We start from the raw sequence: 12039 nt of genomic DNA, 5'->3' as shown, positions 1-12039 counted from the left end.
CTTCCAGAAAGGAACCATCACTCTGCCAGTAGACTGCTGTCCAAAATGCATCCTCGACTCAGTAGTGAGAAGGACACAGGGATCCCCAGGTATGCATTTCACTTATAAATGTATGTTTCATATACATCACAGAAAAGGGGAGCACAGGGGCTGTGGTCTTCAATGTACTGGAAAAGGAAGGCTGCCCAGAGGAAGCACTATTTGAGATGGGTTTTGAGGGATGAGTAGGAGTCAGCCTGGCAAAGACCAAGGGGGAAGGGTTTCCAGCAGGAGAAACAGTCTGTGTTCATTGGAGGTGAGCGAGAGATGAACTGACAGTTGGGTCTGGTGGGTGCATGATGAGAACAGACTTGGTGGGAGGGAGGTGGGGCTGGGACGGGCTCATACTAGGCTTTTTGGGATCGAGTGAGAATTTTGTCCTGGGGTCACTTCGAGCAGGGGAGGGGCATTTGGGGAAGATCCTGTGGCTCTGAGCGGAGGCTGTGTTATGGAGTTTAACCTATTGGCAGAGAGCCTTGGCGAGGCTCAGAGCATCAGCTATACGGGCATTGCCCAGAAGAGGGTGGGTTTGCCCACACTACCTGGGTGGGTACCCAGGAGCCTTTCCTGTGCATGGGGGTCATTTGGGGAGCCTTTCTGTGGTCTGCCTTGGTGATCCTCTCTATCCCGTTCCTATCACAGTGACTCACAGGAGGACCTGTCTCTGAAACAGGACATTGAATTACAACAGACGCCAGGCATCTGTGGGCTTTTACACTCTTGACTTGTCATGACCCTGAAGGTCCCCTTTGATTAACCACTTACAATTTCTACCTGTTGGGGAACCTGGATATCAGCTGCCGCAGGCAGGAGTGGGCTGTCTTCCTCACGCCTGACCCCTCATACCGTGCATGGCACATAGTACATGCTCAATAGTTGATGGAAATATTTGGCTGGGGTCCCACGGACCGTGAAGCCAGAGTCCCTCACTAGCCACAGGCCTGGTCGCTTCATCTCAACATAGCTCTTGTTTTTGCTGCACGCTTGGCTGCAGAAAAGCTCAGGAGGTGATTTAAAGAAGAGAGAAAAGCTTGCTTTGAAACACAAAAATGACCCTAGAGAAGGGTACGAATGTCTGCAATTTGCTCTGAAATATGTCAAAAGATGGACTGACAGCCTGAGAAAGGGATGGACAGATGGACAGATCGACAGTAGAGCAAATAGAAGCACAGGCACACGTCAATGGTAGCCTCCAGCGGTGGGCACTTGGGGGTTCACTGTAAATAATTCAACTTTTTGGTGTTTGGAAGTTTTTCATAAAGTGTCGGGAAAGAATGACCCAGGAATAAAAGGCCAGCTGACTTTTGGAGATGAGGAAAAGAATTAAGTGGAAGACGATGAAAAAAGACAGAGGCTGGGAGTGGGGTGAGGTGGGGTGGGTGGGAGGTGCCAAGTTTGCCAGCACCTCACATTCATGCTGTGGACAAGCTGTAGGTCCAAGGACATGGGGTTCATTTGAGAGGCTTAGGGCGCTCTATCCACGGAGGGGGCGACCTCTGGGAAAGGACCGAGGGCAGCTGCCTACCCGGCATTAGGACCGGCACAAACAGGGTGAGGTTCCTGATGAGGATCTGTATGGACATTGGCTGAATCAGCCAGGGGAGGAGAGCGGGAGGGAGCAGTGCAGCCCCATTTGGGCAGTGTCCCCACGGGGCAGAACAGAACCCTCGCAAAGGTTCAGGATTTGCAGGAAGGCACAGCAAGACTGGGTCTGGATCAGCCTGGGTGCTTAGTCCCAGCTGTGTGACCTTGGACAAGTCTGTTCATCTCTGAGCTGGGGTTTTGTAGCGGGCACCCCAGAGGCGCATGGGGATTGCGTGGGGTGAGGCCAGGGCAGTGGCCAGTGGCCATCACCCCAAGCGTTCAGTTTGGAACTGAGCTGCTCACCAAGGCCTCCATCCAAACTCAGGGGTCTGATCCTTTCTTCTTTCCCTGGAGACCGGCCGTGCTAAGTCCCCCGAAGGAAGAAAGTTGGCCTCACCAGGGAGGGAACTTTCAGTCGGCGGCCAAGGGGTTGAACTCAGCCTCGGCTGCCAGCAGCTTGTGTCCACGTTTGCGATCAGGCTGAAAAGACTAAACACTCCACCTGAAGCCTTTGGGATACAACTGCAATCCAAGCTCCGCCCTCCTGAGCCGGGGACTTGCTGCAGACCTCAGGTCTTGCAGGAGGTTGGTGAGCTCTGGGGGCATCACCCAGGGAGGTGGCCTGTCGTTCCTGATCCGCAGAATAAGTCAAGGCCAAAGTGCTTCCTTTAAAAAATAATTTATTCCACACATCTCCCGGCAGGTTCCTCCACGCACCATTCCTGGATAGCAGCTAGTCATCGACTGGACTTTCCCTCCAGAACCAAGGGGGCCTCCTACACCGGGAAAACGTACTCGGTTCCCAAAGCAGCATGGACTCTCCCCCTCCCCCACTGGCCTTGGGATGGGACAAGGAATAATGCATCTTTCTCCCACCCCGCCCTGCCCCCCACACCACCACATTCACAAGCCAGGGCTGTCATTGGCTGATGGACAGACTATTTTTTTCCCCACTTCCTCAAGCATCTGGCTTGCGGGCGCTTCCCCGGGCAACCTTGATGGCCCCTTCATTATCCTCCACATTGGCCAGGCATAACGCTGGGTGTCCTCAGACAAAATGCCCATCACCACAGTGGGGGGTGGCCGACTCCCCCATCGCTGGCACCCAGGGACTGACGAACAAAACCAGGATGGCAGGTCCTGACGCTGTGCAGCCTTCAGAGCTGGGTGCTGGTGTGCGTGTCAAAGGCCTCCCTGAGCAAATCAGTGTGGTCCTTGTGGTCAGTCCTTGGAAACCGACAGCTCTGCCCCTTGGGGCCAGATCCCACCACGGACATCAAGGCAACAGGTGAGAAACCAGTGGTGACTTAGAAGCCCTCCAAGGGGCAGCGGCAGTCACAGTGGTAACGCTCGTCAGCAGGTAGCGCTGTGAGTTTGAGGAGGGCTTTCTCTCCTGCTCTGTTTCTCAAGAGGGCAGGAGGGTGCGTGCCAGGGAGGGTGGCCAGTCCTGCAGTTGGGGAGGAGCTAGTCTTTATTGTCCTCGGAGGGACGAGGCAGGCAGAGGGCTGTGACACGCAGAAGAGCTCTCCCAATGCCCTGGAACTGATGGCCAGGTAATTCTGCTCATTTTGCTTTCCCTCTCTCAAAAAGAGAATCTTTGTGATGAGTGCTGAGCATGGCCTGCCAAAGGGACATTCCTAGTGACTCACTAAGGGTCATCTGGGGAACAAAATACCATTTTATTCCCCTTATAAAAAATCATTTGTGCTCCTTCCTGGATGACTTGATAGTCTCCAGATAGCATCGTTACAAAAATGGATTTCTTTTCCTTGTCTTGTCTATTTCTTTTCTTGGCCTCTTTCTTCTGCTGACATATAGAAGATACTTACAATAAGAGCTGGTCTCAGAGTAAAAAAATAAAAGGTTGCATGATCTGATATAAAACGAGCCTAAAATGACACCTGGATCCTGAATGGTAGGCCCCGGAAAGGAAAAAGAAATTGGGGCGTTTGGGTTCAATTCAATTCAGTGAGGCAGCAAAAACGTCTGCAGAGATAAAACAAACTTCCCGACAACGGGGAGGTGGCTGTCTGCCTGGAAGGGGGCACGCCTGAGCCGTTCATTGAGACAGGAGTGAGGTGGGAGCCTGCAGTCCTGCAGAAATGCCCAGGAATTTTTTTTTTCTTTTTTTTTTTTGGAAAGCAAACCCCTAAGGTCCTGGCGAGGGCCTGTGGTCAGCAGGTCAGCGTGGTCTCTCTTGCCCATGGTCCTGCAAGTGGCCGGGTGGCCAGCGTTCAGGTGGAGGCCTGGCTGTCCATGGTGGACAGGAGCTGAGTGACTTGGGCCCGCTCGGCCGGGCTGATGTGCTGGCTCATGTACATTATGCAGTCCAGGGCCACCTCCGGGTTTTCCTGGACCAGGCTGCAGGGAACAGGAGAGAAGGGCTGGGGTCACTGCTGCCACTGAGTTCAGTGGGCCTGAGGGTGGCCCCAAGAGTCCCTGTGTGCAGGGCCATGTCACGTTCCTGGGTGGGCAACAACCTGGAACTCCTGAATGTCTTCCTGCCACGGTCACCAAGGGGGTGACGGTGCCATGGGGCAGGGGAGAACACGGCCGGGAGATGACAGCACCTCAAGGAGCAACAGTGGACCCTACTGGTCACTAGCTTGTGACCTGAGCCACGACACTTCCCCTAAACTTCAGCTTCATGCCTCAAAGGGGGTCACATGTGATCTACCTTCCTCCCAGGGGACCCCACGGGAACGGAGGGAGCAAATCCTCCAGGAAGACTGATACCAAATGGGAGCCAGCAGCCTAAGGTCTGTTAGTTCAGAATATGGGTTCTCTAAGCAAACAGGCCCTAGCTGTGACCTTGAACAAGTCACCCTGTATATTCCAACAAGGATCATGAATTGAAATCATTGCACACGCACCAAATAGCATCCTCAGGGCTTGGTACCGGGAGACTGGGTATGGGGGAGTTTGGGCCTCTTTTCTGGGGGACGGGGCCCAGCACTGGGCTGTGGACCTCAGCCGGGGACCCTGCCACCGGGTGTGGAGGGTTCGAGTGGCCGTTCTGGGGTCAGGTGGCTGGAGGCGAATCCTGTCTCCAGCACTTGCTGACGAGTCCAAGGGATGGGCAGGCAGGCGGGCGGCCACTCACCCTCGGATGGTCTTGAGGACAGAGTCCCGCTTCAGGTACTTGATATTCTCGTGGATGGGAGAGCGCAGGCCGTCCCCCACCTGCCAGTGCTGCTCCAGCCACTGCACCACCATCTGGTTGTTGTCCCACAGGTAGGCCTGGGGAGAAGGCACAGGCTGCCTCAGAGAGGGCCCCACTGTCGGCTAAGCCCCCCGCAGCCCCTCAAGGCACCCCGCCACCGGCCCTGTCTCTGGCCCAGGCGCACCTTGACGGCCCCCTCCGACTCCACGAACCAGCGGCGCAGCATGGACTGGATGTGCACGTGGCTCAGCTCACTGCTGACCTGCAGGATCTCCTGTTTGACCTGCGCCTCCAGCAGGAGGCGGCGCAGGCGCCAGTACAGGAAGGTGCGCGACGTCTTCCACTCCAGGATGTCCTGCGGACAAGGCCCGGGCCTGAGTCTCCTCCAGAAAGAGCGGGAGGAGAGGCAGGACACTGCCTGGAGCTAAGCCCTGCGATCATTCCCATTTTACAGGCCAGGAAGTTAAGGCCTGGAGAGGTGCAGGCACCTTCTGGGGCAGTGGCAGAGCCAGCACCTCACCAGGACTCTAGACTGACTTCCCAGAGGCATGGAGGGCTCAGGCCCCCGGAAAGGAGCACGGGACACAGGGGTAGTAGGTGACTGTGGGATGTCCTCTTGGGGGCGGGGCGATAGGGCGGGGGTTGGGATGGTCAGTAGTGGGTGAACGCAGGTCAGGAACAGCGGTTCCCAAATCCAGCCCAGCGGTTGGAGACACATACAGAGGTCAGATGGGTGGTTCCCCAAACCTTGCTGCCTCTGGGAATTTCTTGGGGATTTGAAAAACAATACTGATGCCTGGCTCCCACCCCAGATATCCTGATTTCACTGGTCTGGAGAGCCACTGGGGCACGGTGATTTTTTTTTTTAAAGCACCTCCGGTGATTCTAACATGCAACATTCGACCCCAAATCTCTTCTGTTTGTTGGCAACCAGGTGACTTTAGGATGGGCCATTCGCACCCAGTCACACACGGAGGCCGCAGGCTCTTACAGAAATGACGCCCTTCTCCAGCATCCTGCCAGGTGTATCATGGAGGTCGGCGAACTGCACCGCCACCTGGTGGTAGATGGGCAGCAGCAGGTCCTCTCGAGCCTTCAGCCGACCCTCCAGGTCCTTGCGGTCCTTGTCGGAGAGCTCGGACGTTCCTGCGGCAAAGGCACAAACCAGGGTTTGCAGGACGGGCCTGGCCCCAGGAGAGCTCTGGGTTTGAACTCTGACAGCACCCCCAACACTCAAGCTGTGCACCAGGCCTCAGAAATACACGCACAACGCCACACGGCATTCCACATGCCTCTTTACATCTGCCCTTTATCAGACCCACTGTGATTGTCGGATACCGTCCGTTACTATTTTTAGTACATATTGTGAAAGGTAAGAAGGGAATATTAAAAACAACTGTATGACAATTAGGCCACTTTGATGAAATAGACAAATTCCTTAAAATACACAAGCTACCAAAGCTCCCCCCAGAGGAAACAGATTACCTGACTAGTAGTCCTCTATACAGTAAGGGAAATGAATTTGTAGGAAGAAACCTCCTATTAGAGATTTAAAGGTGTAACGATAATTCCAACTCAGCAAATAGAAGGGAACACTTCCCAACTCATTCTATGAGGTCAGCGTCACTGTGCTACCAAACCAAAGAAATTACACACACACACACACACACACACACAGAGTAATAAATCTTATGAACAGCGCAGTTATAAAGACTGCCAGCTAATATGCACTTTTAAAGAGAATTACTTCTAAGGCTACAAGTGAAACAAAGCTATCACTCAAACAAAATGATAAACTACTTCATGTCTGATTGGAAATTCTAAAGGGACATTATCAAAATTCTGATGTTCCTCATTGGCTCAAAATATTTCAAGTTATATTTTGTGCGTGATGAAAAAAAATTCACTAAGGCACTGTGTGCGTTTTGGAATGTTAAAAGGGTTGATTTGTTATATGTGAGCATTTAAAATATCTCTGTTTTTATAGCTGTGTTTTGGTATATCTTCACTTTATTTTTAACATACTAGAAACCTCCAATAATGGAGTGGACTGGGCCTCTCCTGACCTTTGAGGGGTGATGCAGTTTGGACCCTCTCACCTAGCTGTTCCACAAGCTTCTTGTAAGTTGGATCGATCCTTCTCATGGCCTTTACCAGATCTTTCTTTCGGAACTTAATTTCCACTGTTCCCTCCGGCTCCAGAACACCCCCCCTGAAAAAAAGAAACAGCAGGAGTGGGAGTGTTAGAGGGGTCCCCCAGCAAGTGACAGACAGCCAGGAGACACAGGGGTGGAGGCAAGAGAACCAGGAAATCTGGGTGTCAGCTCTCAGCTCATTCACTGACTCACTGTGTGACCTTGGGCAAGTCACTTCCCCTCTCTGGTCGTCTACTTTTCTACCCATACAATGAGGGACGGAGCCAGTTTTTAACAATAAATTCTACCCTCCCATTTCCAACCCTCTCACTCACCCCTCAGCCTCCCTCTGCCCCCTTTCCTCTGATAGCTCGGGACAACTGAGGAATACTTTATGTAGCTCTGAGCTTCCCGGTGGCCAGAGTAAAAAGTTAATGGTGACGCTATTCGAGGCTGCTCATGTCCTGAGGCTTCCTGGAGGGCTGAACTCACCAGCCCCCATGAGGGTCTAGGTATGCTGCAGGCAGGCGGGTTTGGCTCATCTGCACCACTCGTACACTGCCTGGCATGACGCCTGGTCTACAGTAGGTGCTCAGTAAATAGCCACTGAATTAATAAATGAGTAAGGGAGTGGACACAGGAATAGGGTGCCTATATTTTGAGGAGAATTACTCCTGAGGCCTTTATATCCTGCACAGCATGTAGCACAGTCTTCACGTGGAAGGCACTCAAACACCATTTTGCAAGTATTATTGTCATCATCCTTTCTGTAAAAGTTCTTGGGATGAATTCCACTTTAAAAAAAAGTACCAAGGTTTCTCTCCCCCAAAGAACTGGTATCCTCTCATAGGAGCATTCATTTGGTTATCTGTTTGGTCAGTATTTCCCAACCACCCACTAGGAGTCAGGCCCTGGGTTATAAAAATGGGTAAATATAGCTCCTTCAGAAACTCATAGCTTTGGGAGAGACTCAGAGTCTAGTGTGAACGGGATGACTGGTCCTATTTCCCTTTTCATCATGGCTGCCAGAAAGCTCAGCTGCTTTTAGTGTCTCTTAATTTGATTGCAAACTTCCTTGGGAAGTGGGTATTAACTATGAAAGAACAGACAATTCTTTCACCACCTCCATGCTTCATCTACTAGCTCTACTGAGAAAATCCAATTGGATACTGGATGCTAGTTTCAGATTGGTAAACATGAGGCTCTCCATCTTTCACAAACTCTGAACCCCCCATGACCCCCAGCCAGGGGCTCAAAAGTGAGGGGGCCTCAGGACTGGCAGTGAGAACCGGAAAAGGCGACACACCCACCTGCTCTCTTTGTCCGCATACATTTCTATGCACAGGGGGTTGATGGTGGAATCCACGACCACCCAGGAGCCTCCCCGGAGCTCAGCGTAGGGTGGGATATAGATGAGGACAGGCTGTTTGTACTGCTTGAGGCCGTCCACGATGTAGGCTCCAAACTTCAGCACCTGGTCATACATGTCTGAAAAGCAAAGCAACGGCCTGGTGAGGTGACGTCAGGCCGCAGCACTCACCCACATGCAAAGCCCACAGCCTCCGTCGTTCTGGGGGTCCTGGGAGAGCGTGTTCAGCTGGGAGGCTTCATGGCGCCCTAGAAAGGGCACTGGGGTGAGAGTCAGGAGCCGGCCTGGCACAGATGGCTCTACCATCTGTTTTACCAAGAGGCAGCGAAATGTCTGTGTGACCTTGATCAAGTCACCCCTGCCTGGGCCTCAGTGTCCCCATCTGAAAAAGGGACGCATAGAGAGCAACCGATCTCCGATTCTTTCTGGCTCTGACTCTGCCCCCTGCCCTGTCCCGTTTCTAGCACACAGAATCATACAGTCCCTTCCCTCTTGCCCAGGGAGTGTATGCCCTTATTTTCCACCAGGACAGTGCAGGTCTAGACACCCTACATGGTAACAATAATGTATAATACAATCAACCATAATCACACCGAAAGCTAGCGCCCCACGCCAGAGATTGGCTCATCGAATCCTTTCACTGGCCCTCTGAAACTGGCCTTATTCTTATCCCCTTCACAGGAGTGACACTGAGGCTCGGGAGGGGTCACCGAGCTAGCAAGGATTCACAGCAGGTCTGCCCACCTCCCAGGCTGGCTCTTTCCTCAACACCCCACTGAGAGCCACTGTATCTCAAAACATGCTTAGGGGTTTAAAAAGCACTCCCACGACGGTCAGGTCACTGAAGCTCACGGAAGCCCTCTGAGGAAGGAAGGGCAGACACACCGTCTCATCTTACCAAACAGGGGGCTGACTACCCAGGACACTTGGCATGTTGTGGAGCCACCCCTCCCTGCCCTGCCACTCACGATGTGACCTCCAACAAGTCACAATGGAAATCCTCGTTACTCATCTGTAAAATGTGCTGACGTTACCTGAACTGCTCCCATCCTCAGTGTTGCGTGGGGGTAATGGCTAAGACGACAATGGGTCTGCACACAGAAAAGCGGCATCACCACCCCAATGGGGCTGTCCTGGGTGCTGACCCTGTGGCTTCAGAGCACCCACCACGGAGGCCACCTTACCCTTCATGCCACCGGAGAAACCCCTCCAGTTGGCAAAGATCATCAGGGGCAACTTCTCTCGGTTGAAATCCTTGATGACCTGGGCCGTCTTGTAGGCTGAGTCTGGGAACCACACCTGGCCCGCCTGCTGGGTTATCTGGAACACAGAGCCGGCTGGATGAGAGTCCTCCGTGCAAGGCAACCTCGGGACGTGGGGCAACCTGACTGGTGTTGGCACCAACACCAGAGCCAGGGTTCCCAGGGAGGGCCCAACGTGGTCTCTAAGGGCCCCCTGGACTGTCACACTGCAGCCCAGAGAGGTTCCTGTTGCCCCATTTATAGACTGAGGGGCGCCCAGGGAGTTGAGGCTACACTGAGTCGGGTCTTAGGAAGCGCTCTCTGGCTTCTGAGCTCCTTCCAGTACATGGCGTGGCTCAACCTAGAAACAGCAACAGGGATGGGGGCGAGAGGTGGGATGATTCCTAGGGACCTTGTGTCATCCTCTGAGGAAGGAAGAAGATGGTATGGAACAGTGCATCCTGCCGGAGAAACAGGCACCGAGTCCCCCAAGGCCCCTGAGTCTGAGCGACCCCAGGACCCACTGCTGTCGCTGAGCCAGCTGAAACAGCAGCCCCAGCTCCCTGGCCCCCTCACCTTGGCCTCAGAATCCAGGTTGGCGGGGTCCGCAGGCACCACCACCTCCACCGTCCGCGTCTCCACGGCAATCACTCCGACAGGGATTCCCCCCAGCCTGCAAGGCGGAGCACGGGTGAGCTGGGTGCTGGGCGGCACCCCCAGGCAGATTCAGTGGCAGATGAGTCCACCCAGCCCCCGATGACATTCTACAGGTGTCTGGAGTGGGCACTAACGGTCAGGATGAGGGCACACAGAAGACATGCTGCTGTCCCTCTGGCAGGGTATTTTACTGGAGGGCAGAGCAGCAGCCCCAAGCACTATGTGCCTTACAAGTTGGCAGGCTGGGAAGATCCTACTGGTGCCCTTATTGGGCCACAGCCATGATCGAGGGGGAGGGTCTGAAGCATCACTGCCCACTAGACTTTTCCGTGATGACCACGTTCTCCAGCTGCGCTGTCCAGTACAGTAGCCCCGAACTGCATATGCCTACGGAGCACGTGACATGTGGCAAGTACAACCGAGGAACTGATATGTGGTCCTCTTTCATTTTAATTCATTTAAACTTGAATTGTCACGTGTGGCCAGCAGCTACAACATTAGATAGAGCAGGTCTACACACCAAGTTGCATCTAGAAAGGACTGAGTGACGTTGAGCCTGAAGGAGCTTCTGCGCAGGTGACACCAAGACATCAGTAACTGTCACGGACGGCTACCGGCCACCCCGTGCCATGTGCATTACTGGATTCCGCTCATTTAGTCACCTAACGACCCTACGTGGCAGGTGGGGACAGGGCAGTCTTCAAATAAAGGAGAGGCTTCCACATAGAAGGAGGAGATTTCATCTCAGATTTTTTTTTGTTTTGTTTTAATTGTTTTTAAAATAAAACGCTATGGATTAGCAACTAAGTGCCAATATAAGGCTTAGTATTGAAATACTTACGTTTTGCCCAGGAGGTAAATAATAACAACAATAATGAGCCATAGCAACTGCGACCACTGACAGAGCATTTATATTTTACGTGCTTAACGTATCACTTCTAATCATTGCAACCACCCTCTGGGTGTAGAATTATCATCCCCATTTTACAGATGAGGATATGAAGGCCCAGAGAGAGTAAGTGACAAGAGTGGAGGCATGACCTCAGGTCTGACTCCAGAACCTAGACTTGTAGCAAGTACACTGCGCCAGGAATCTGAGTGGTAAATTATAAGGTGCTGCTTTGGGATCCAGATGAGGAGGGACTTTGGGGCCACTAGAGCTGCCCAAAAAGATGATGGCTACACCACTGAGGAGTGAGCTGCTCGTCTCTGAAAGCATTCAAGCAGTTAAGCCTTCCACCAGCTAGGGTCCAGCCCGTGACCCTCCTGAAGTGGAATTCAGGTTTGAGTGTCGTTAGTTTTCTGGTGAGAGCACCAGGGCTGGCTTCTGATTCCCAAAGGGGCCCGAGGCTCCCATGGCTAAACCACCCTGTCCCAGGGTAGATACTAGGGGCAAAGGTCCCAGCCCCCAGACAAATTTAGACTTTATGAAGAAGTTCATCATCCAGAAAACCATCCCCCCAAATTCCTCTTTCCAAAAATCCTGGGGCCAGGAAGAAACTGTCCCAGTGTCCAGTGAGGCCAGGTGAGTGCAGCCTGCCCCACCCTCATGGTTACCTTGCTCGTCCCGTCACCACCGTCTGGGCCCAGGGCTCCAGGATTTCCCTGAAACTGCCCTGGTCGAAGAATCCACTCTGCCAGGATCCCTTCAGAGCTGTGGGAAGAAGGCAGAAGCCCAGGCTGAGGGACCAGGTTGATGAGGGCTCCTGGGGTCCACCTGCTGAGGCAGACTGCCTCACAGTCTAAGGACAGCCCGACCTTCACCCGACAGCCCAACCTTCACCTGACAACCCGACCTTCACCCGACAGCCCGACCTGAACCTGACAGCCCGACCTTCACCCGACAGCCCA

At 53.3% G+C, this 12039-nt stretch overlaps 1 protein-coding gene across 22 annotated transcripts in view; it reads right to left on the bottom strand.

The window, feature by feature from the left end:
• Positions 1 to 3711: 3711 nt before the first annotated feature.
• Positions 3712 to 12039, bottom strand: part of ACACB (acetyl-CoA carboxylase beta) — a 107524-nt gene continuing 99196 nt past the window's right edge. For all 22 annotated transcript variants that reach the window (XM_074321669.1, XM_074321660.1, XM_074321661.1 and 19 more), the window contains 9 exons: positions 11746 to 11842; positions 10108 to 10204; positions 9475 to 9610; positions 8232 to 8409; positions 6886 to 6998; positions 5778 to 5932; positions 4971 to 5141; positions 4727 to 4863; positions 3712 to 3984 (listed from right to left, as the gene is read on the bottom strand). In XM_074321669.1, coding sequence (XP_074177770.1) covers positions 3858 to 3984; positions 4727 to 4863; positions 4971 to 5141; positions 5778 to 5932; positions 6886 to 6998; positions 8232 to 8409; positions 9475 to 9610; positions 10108 to 10204; positions 11746 to 11842 — 1211 coding nt within the window. In that variant the 3' untranslated portion in view covers positions 3712 to 3857. The remainder of the gene's footprint in view (positions 3985 to 4726; positions 4864 to 4970; positions 5142 to 5777; positions 5933 to 6885; positions 6999 to 8231; positions 8410 to 9474; positions 9611 to 10107; positions 10205 to 11745; positions 11843 to 12039) is intronic.

The sequence above is a fragment of the Rhinolophus sinicus genome, linkage group LG16 (assembly GCF_036562045.2).
Source record: "Rhinolophus sinicus isolate RSC01 linkage group LG16, ASM3656204v1, whole genome shotgun sequence".
Classification (NCBI taxonomy): Eukaryota; Metazoa; Chordata; class Mammalia; order Chiroptera; family Rhinolophidae; genus Rhinolophus; species Rhinolophus sinicus.
This window is presented reverse-complemented; position numbering and strand designations above follow the sequence as displayed.